This window comes from Corvus hawaiiensis, chromosome 4, assembly GCF_020740725.1.
Source record: "Corvus hawaiiensis isolate bCorHaw1 chromosome 4, bCorHaw1.pri.cur, whole genome shotgun sequence".
NCBI lineage: Eukaryota > Metazoa > Chordata > Aves > Passeriformes > Corvidae > Corvus > Corvus hawaiiensis.
Window position 1 is genome coordinate 30,954,847 of NC_063216.1, and position 7,887 is coordinate 30,962,733.

General features: G+C 47.9%; 1 protein-coding gene across 1 annotated transcript in view; it reads left to right on the top strand.

Annotated features, from left to right (window-relative positions):
• Positions 1-5,549, top strand: part of PLBD1 (phospholipase B domain containing 1) — a 45,546-nt gene extending 39,997 nt beyond the window's left edge. Inside the window, exons 9-11 of the mRNA XM_048301708.1 lie at positions 1,805-1,990; positions 3,675-3,781; positions 5,298-5,549. Of these exons, the coding sequence (XP_048157665.1) occupies positions 1,805-1,990; positions 3,675-3,781; positions 5,298-5,465 (461 nt within the window). The 3' untranslated portion in view covers positions 5,466-5,549. The remainder of the gene's footprint in view (positions 1-1,804; positions 1,991-3,674; positions 3,782-5,297) is intronic.
• The last annotated feature ends 2,338 nt before the right edge of the window (positions 5,550-7,887 follow it).

Consider the following 7,887-nt stretch of genomic DNA (forward strand, 5'->3'; position numbering starts at 1 on the left):
TATTACTGATACCTTTTGCTCTGAATGGGCAGAGGAGGAAAACATTTTGATTCAGGGAATTTTTGCTGCCTTCATGTCATCCCCCTTCCCCCACTTTCAACCTTACAGTCTCTCTTGACTTGTTTTTTTGTTGCTGTGCACCCTACCAGGTTTCACTGCTTACATCAGCCCTTGCATAAAGCCTGGCTTAGGTTGACTGCTGCACTCTCTGCATGGGATTTGCAGTCTTGCAGAGCCTGAGACACAGAAGAGCTCTTGCTGGAGGAGAAGTTCAATAGCTTCCTCTGTTTTAGCAATTTTAACAAAAAGTTTTTCCAGGTGGGAGAAGGAGGTCATCTGTACGCACTGCATTCATGTGAGACAATAGCACCTTTTTGAATCACAACTAAACGGAAGCTGATGTATCTGTATCCTCTGGCCTGCATCATTAGAGGCTGGAAAGTTGCTAATTTCTGAAGGACGCCTGTATTACAACATAGCCTGTACACAACCTATTTCCTTCAGGTAGGCTCTAGGTCACGTAAGCAAATGCCAGCAGACAGGATATTCCTGTCTTCCCTATCCTAGGCAGGACCCAAGCTGGTGAGGCCTCCACTCCGGCAGTGTTCTATAGCTTATGCTGTCTGCGTATCTGTCCTTCAGGAAGTGTGGTTTGTATCTGTGTGTATTGCTCCCAGTGAGTTCCTTGAGCACCTTACAGCCAGACTTCTCACATTGTGCTGGGCTGATGTTAATATGTGGAGCCCTGCATTTACCAGTGCCTTGATAGTAAATCTCTAAGCCAGATCCCGATGTGTGTGATTTGAGAATAAACAACAGGGAATGTTAGTGCTTTGGAGACAATTTGAAAGTGTGCTACTCTTGGGCCTACCTCATGTTATATACTTGCTGCCTAAAAACCAGAAAAAGTTAAATGTTAAGGTATAGGTATCTATTCTTACTTATTCCAGGACTTCCTATACCCAGATTCTGACCTGGAAGGTCTCTGGGCTCTTTACAATAGCTTTCTACAGTGGTCTTGTTTCAGGCAGTTTTATGTCACCTACCTAAAACTCTTCTCTGGAATTCTGCCTGGCATCCTTTGCTCTTCAGAGTTAACAAAACTGCAGGATTGCTTTTGGAGAAGTTAGAGCAGGGCTCTGCTCTGCTGATGAATCACTTAACCTTCAAAGGCAGCTACTGGCAACTGTGCAGCAATCCCCCTTCTTTCTTATCACTCTGTGCAATCCCCACTGCACAAAGCGTGTGTGTGCTGGCATGCCTGCTGTTCACTCCAAGTAGCTCTGTGGTCCGAGTGTGTTTGTGTGTGTCAGTCCATCCCTGACATCTCAGCATGGTGTGTTACTCTGCTTTGGTGAGATGGAAGGGGGCAAAACCAGAGTGAATTCAAACCTCTCAAGGTTTGAATTCAAACCCCTCTGAAGTTTGGTGGAGATAAATGATCTTGTAGTCCTTTGAGATTCAACAGGGAAACGTCTGCAAGAGGGCTGTGGCCACGCTGCATGTTCACCTCATGCTCCTGCAAGTCTGATCTCAGCTGTTTTGCAGGATGAGTCCTGAGGGTGGAAGTCTGGGGGCGGGTTGCCTGGGTACACACAGTCTCCAGTGGTGTTGCACTGGGAGTCAACCCTGGTCATGCTGCAAGTGACTGTTGCCTTACTGTGTTCAAACCAGTTTTCTGTGTTGTTCCTCGACATGCTGCTAAAGTAATGCAACATGGAAAATTACTGATTTTCTTTTCTGATATAAGCAAGAGCATCCAGCTTTTCTAAGTGATTAACAGATTGGGGTTTGTCTCTGGCAGGTTACTGGCCTTCGTACAATATCCCTTTCCATGAAAAGATTTACAATCTCAGTGGGTATGCATCATACGTTGTCAAGTATGGCATGGATTTCTCCTACGAGCTTGCTCCAAGAGCAAAAATCTTCCGTCGAGACCAGGGCAAGGTGACCAACTTGGAAAGCATGAAGTACATCATGAGATACAACAGTAAGACACATGCTTGTGTACTGTGGAGCTGATCTTCATGAGCAGTGTTACTTTTATTTCTTGGATTATAGTGGGAAGCTGCAGCCTCTCCTACAGATCAGTTATATTGCCCTAAACGCAGAATACGCACAAAGCAAAAAGGTAACACAAGCTTATTTTCGAGGTAGGAAACTGGGCTAAAATTGCTCTATCAAGAACAGGGCCTCCTTGGGCTTGCCGTTTGACTTTTCCAGAAATCTTCTGACTCCAAGAGAGAGTACTCCAAGAGTCTTTATGAGCTGCTATCACCTAATACATCTACAGCCTGTCAATCTTGAAAGCCTTAAATCCTAAGCAACAGTTAGATGAGATCAGACCAGAGAATTTACTGTAAAACTTAAGGTCTTTTTCCATGGTCAGGCAAATGGTCTTTTGCAGGCGGGATAGAGTTAATTTTCCTAGTGGTTAATACAGTACTGTATTTTGGATTTAGTGTGAGAATAATGTTGATAGTTTAAGCATTATTTAACACACTGATGTTTTAGTTGTTGATAAGTCAAGGACTTTTCAGTTTCCCATGCTCTGCCAGCGAGCAGGTGCACAGGAAGCTGGGAGAGCATGGCCAGGACATCTGACCTGAAGTGGCCAAAGGGGTATTCCATACCATTGTACCTCATGCTTATTGTGTAAACTGGGGAGAATTTGCTGGAAGGGGCTGATTACTGCTCAGGGATGGGCATGGCATTGGTCAGCAAGTGGTGAGCAATTGTATTGTGAATCATTTGTTTCTCTTGAGGTTTATTCCTCCCTCCCTCCCCTTTTAAATTTTTATTATTAACTTTATTTCAGTTATTAAAATTGTTGTTATCTCAACCCCTGGTTTTTACCTTTTTCTGATTCTGCTCCCCATCCCATGAGGGGTGGGGTTTGGAGGGAAGTGGATGAGCAGTGTTGTGTGGTACTTAGTTGCCAGCAGGGGTTTAACCAGAACAGTAGGTAATGCTCTGTAGTTTTTCCCCTGATAGGGTTCTCCTTAACTGGATTAAACCCAGCTTAATTAACTTCTGGCTAAACCCATCTCACAGTACTGATAGCTGTAGATGCTGTATTTTCAGTCCCAATTATAGGGAGCTTGCTGATTACTGGGCTTGAGGTTTGGGAGGCCTCTCCCAGGGTGGGGTATCGTTCCTGTCTGGACTGTGAGTAGCAGTGAGCTCGTAGATGCTGAGGCTTGTCCACCTTCCCCTCCTGGCTTGCAGCTACTGCAGTGGGTGTTTGAAGGTTTTGGTCCTTGACACTTAATCCAGAGCAGGAAAAAAAAGGCTCTCATTGCTGCATTTCCCCCTCTCCCCACCCTACCTGCCACTTCCCTTTCTCTTCTGCTTTTCTCTCGTGACAAAGTTTCTACAAGCTTTCGTCATGTGGAATTTCATCAGGTGGAATTGCAGATGCTTGTGGTTAGAGGTTGGCAGTGGTGCCCCTGGGATGCAGAAGTAGCTGTATGGTCTTGGATTAGGAGCTTGTCTACTTAATGTCCTGTCTTGAGCACTGACTTGTACCTGGGGAGAAGCACAAGAGCAATGTGACAGAGTGCAATTACCCAGCTTTTAGTGGCTCCAGTACTCAGCATCACCTTCTTGTTAGGGGACTAACTTCTTTTGTTTCCTTCCTTCCTTCCTGCCCTTCCCACCACACTTCACCCCAGACTATCAGCGTGATCCTTATGCTGAACACAATCCTTGCAACACCATTTGCTGCCGGGAAGACCTGAATCCTTCTTTACCAGTGCCTGCAGGCTGCTATGACTCCAAGGTAAATTACCTCAATTTCAACATCTGCTGAATGTTTGTGCAGACTGTCTGAGCTCCTGTCAGACCTGTAGCATGTTTCCCTGCACTAGAGCAAGCATGGCCAGGCATGTCTGTTCCCTCTTTTCATGCTGTCCCAGTGCTTGGGCACATCCTCAGATGGGAATTCTCTGCAGTCTCATTTCCTGTCCCTGACATCAGTCCTGGCACAGTGGCAGAGGATTTGGGGGGGAGGTGTATGAAACAACTACATCCATGGGATCCTGTGGTGTTCAGGGGTTAAACCCTAAAGCCTTACAGCAGGAAATGAGTCTTCAGCTCACTCAGGGAAGGAGACTGTTGTACAGCCTCAGCCTCCTGTTCGTGAGGACTGTGTGGGTGCCTCCCAGAGCCCACAGGAATGTGGTTGCGGTCTCAATTTAGCTTTACATTTACAGCAGCCTAGCTCCTCTAGTAAGCCACTCTGCTCTGGGGCTCCACCTCTCTGCAAAACTGCTTTCTGAGAAGTTTGGTGAAGTTTTGCATTTTAGGGGGGGTGTGGGAAAATCCTTAGACCCACTGTCCTGGAGAAAGCAGCATTTATTTTAGGCAGGTTATATGGTATTTTCACTGTGAAGAGCAATGCCCAAGTAAGCAACTGTGCAGCCCTGATGTGCTGAGAAGTTGTACAGTGTTTTATCCTGTGGGGCCCAGCCTGCTGCATTTCTGGATTACGAGTTTGGTTGCTAGGATGGGCCTGGGGAGGTTATTTTGGTATCTCCATTGCTGCATCCAGCCAGCTGCCTGTTGCAGTGGACAGTAGTGGGAGGCTCCCAGAGCTGGGTAATATAAGAGGAATGCAGAAAAGGGGTGTGTAGAGGGGTCTGGTAAGTGAGTGATCAGTGCATGCTGTGGTGTCTTAGCCAGATGGTTAGGCAAGGGGAATGGGCTGGGCTGGGGGTGGAACAGGGTGTTGAAAGAAATAACCCAGAGCGGAGGCCAAACCTGTTTTAGCCGTAAACCCTACAGGCAATTTTAGGGTCTTAGTTTGGAAAGGTAGAGCAGGCTGGGAACCTCTTTGGAGACAATGAAGGAACAGGGCAGAGTCTGGGTAGCAATATTAACTCTGTGCTGCCTTTCCCCATTCCTGAATTACCCTGATATGCCCCAGAGGATGGCCCAAGTGCTCAACATGCAGCAGAGTTTAGACCAGACACCCTCATCTTCCTGCTGTAGCCCCATAAACCCAGGGAGGCTTGCCCTGCGGGCAGATGCACGAACTGGCTCTTTCAGCCTGGCTAGTGCAAGGGCTAGAGGGCAAGTGTGGGCTTGTGCTTTGCTGCTGTCATTCAGCACTGGCTGCTGCATGGCCGGAGATGCCTCTGCGAAGGGGAGGAATTGCTGCATGTGCGTGTTTCCCTCTGCTCGCTTCCCTCACCTTACTGTTATCAAATCTCCTGGAGCTGTTCCTGCTGTCTGGGATGGGGACGTGTCAAACCTCACGCTGCCCTTTTGCCCCGGGTTCCTGTCCTTTGTTCCAGGTGTCAGATTTCCGCCTGGCTGCAGCGTTCACAGCCTCTGCCATCAATGGCCCTCCGGTGCAGGGCGGTCTCCCTGTCTTCACCTGGAGACGGTTCAACCGCACACGGCACCAGGGCCTGCCGGAGTCATACAACTTCGATTTTGTCACCATGAGGCCAATCCTGTAAAACCAGCATCAAGAGCCACAAGTGGAGTTTTTTTTAATGGAAATTTTATTTCTTGTATGTAATAAATCGACCTGGATGTCCACATCCCTGTGCCTTACCTGCCTTCCCATGTCCTGCCTGCTGGGCACTCTGTACTGATACTGGCTGCCCCACTGCAGCCCAATGCACATTCCTTTCTTCTGAGCTGTTTGGGTGGCCTTCCTCTGACTAGGATTGATGAGAAGCAAGTGGCTCAGCTTTCTGTTGATCTGAGCAATCATCACAGCTGTTCCCAGAGTAGGAGTGAGGAGCAGTGCCATCAGTGAGAGTGATCTGTTTCTAGTAGCAACATGGGACCTGTCTTCAGGGCTGAGCCAAGCCAGGTGGCTGCTTTGGGCCGTGATGGCCTTACCTCAGTGCTGGCTTGATGTCTGCCTTTTGTCTCAGTAGTGTGCTGCAAGTCGCTTCCCATCCAGGAATGTCACTAGCAGAGAAAGTCAAGGGTGTGTTCTCCATGGCAGATCAGTCTGGAGTGTACAGGATGTGACTTTCAGTGGCATTGTCAAGACTTCCTTTGAGTGGCCAAAGCAGCTGGCAATGTCAGGCTGCAAAAGAGGGTGAAGGGAAGCAGCCTGATGCTTTGGAAATGCCCCTGCCCCAGGCTGCAGAGACAGCAGTGTGACACAATGGATCTCTTACAAGGGATCTCTCTCTTCGAAGGGATCAGCCCATGCAGTTGCTCGGTAACATCTTTGCTCGCTCCCTCGGCTGGGGCAGGGGAATGTGACAGATGGCTGTGAGCACCAGGGCTGTGCACATGACCCTTAGTTACCTGTGTTTACGCCAAGGAGTCGAGTCACTGGGCTGTTTTGTGCTAGATGCTTTATGTATAATTAAGTCAAAAAAAATAAACAGCTCTTTCCTCATGTCCTTGATGGTCCAAGCTAAACAGTGCGCAGCACTGCCCTGTGTTACGAAGGTGAAGAATGACGAGCAGTGTGAGGTTTTAATGAAGCCTCTAGAGTTTAGCTTCTGTGATGGGGAAGGGAGTGAGTTACTGCAATATGGGTGAGGTTCTACCCTAACTATTTGGCTGTGACTGTAGGCTGATTTTTGCCAAGGGAAGAGGGAGACCAGAAGTTACAGCAAAGCTGTTGATGATGAAAAATCCATGAAGGTACTGAAGTGATTTGTTTGCTGAGGTAGAAGGAGGTAGGTGTGAGATGCTGTGTGCAGAGACCTTCTCCATATGGTGGTGGAGCCACTGCCACAGATTGGATTGAATTGACCTGGATCGAACAGGCTGCAACAAGCATTAAGGATAACACATAAGGAATGGAGCTGGGTCACAAAGAGCAGAGCAAGGATCTGAGCTGCCAGCAACAGAGGCCCAAGAATCAGCTGCTTGCTTGAAACTGGAAGCACAGAGGGGCTGGAGGATGGCTTGACTTCACTGTCACTCCTAGACAATGCAGCAACACTGCGGGATGTATTTACTGCTTTTTCAGACAAGTTTATATACTGTTTAAAAGTTGGTCCCCAGGAACCAGGAAATTGCCAGTGGATTACTGCAGTGAACAGTGTTCTTCACCCAGCTAGATGCTTCCACGTGCAGGGAGAGGAGCTATGTGGTACATGTGAAGTGCCCATGACATGGCAAATATGCCTGGAAATGGCAGCTCTGCCTTCTCTCACCTTGAGCCACCTACCCTGAGGCGTGTCCTGCTTTGTGCTCCAAGCCAGAGTTGTGGGAGAACAGAGCTCTACTTTTGAGAGTCCCTTTCTATAAGTATTTACATCAGTGGGACCTTGTGAGCCTTAGGCCTCCAATCCATGTGCCTGTGACTATTTTTTTTGCCCTTCCTCTTGCTGTGCTGTCCTATGTGCTTCCTTTGTTGGCAGGCCAGCCAGGGTTGATCTGCCAGTCCTGACCACAGCAGCCAGTTCCTCTTCCCTGTACAGCTGCATCAGTGACCAGAAGAGAAGGCTTTGATAGGGCTGCATGGCCCTGTAGGCAGGTGCAAAAGAACTGACAGCTTCAGTCTCAGATGGCTGTGTGAAGTTTAAAGGTCTCTTTGAGTATCTTACTTCCTTCTGCAGATCCCACTTGGGGGGAAAAAAAAAAAAAAAAGGAAGGCATGCTCTAAGCAGAGGATTTGTGGCAGAAGCTGCCCCCTTTTTCATACCCTGCTTCCAGGTTTTTCCAAGTCCTGTGGCTTCTGACTCTTTAACATCAGGTTTCCAGGTTTGGCTGAAGAGGGACTTACTTGGTGCAGAGATGGAGGTGGGAGGTGGTTGGGATAAATCTCTCTTGCCATAATGAAAAATCCTGTTCAGTCAATGCCTAGAGGAAATTACTCCTCTTAGCAGGACCATCAAAATTGTCACATCTAATGCAAACTTTCACATGTTTTACCATCCTCCTTTTCTGAAATCAGTAGCA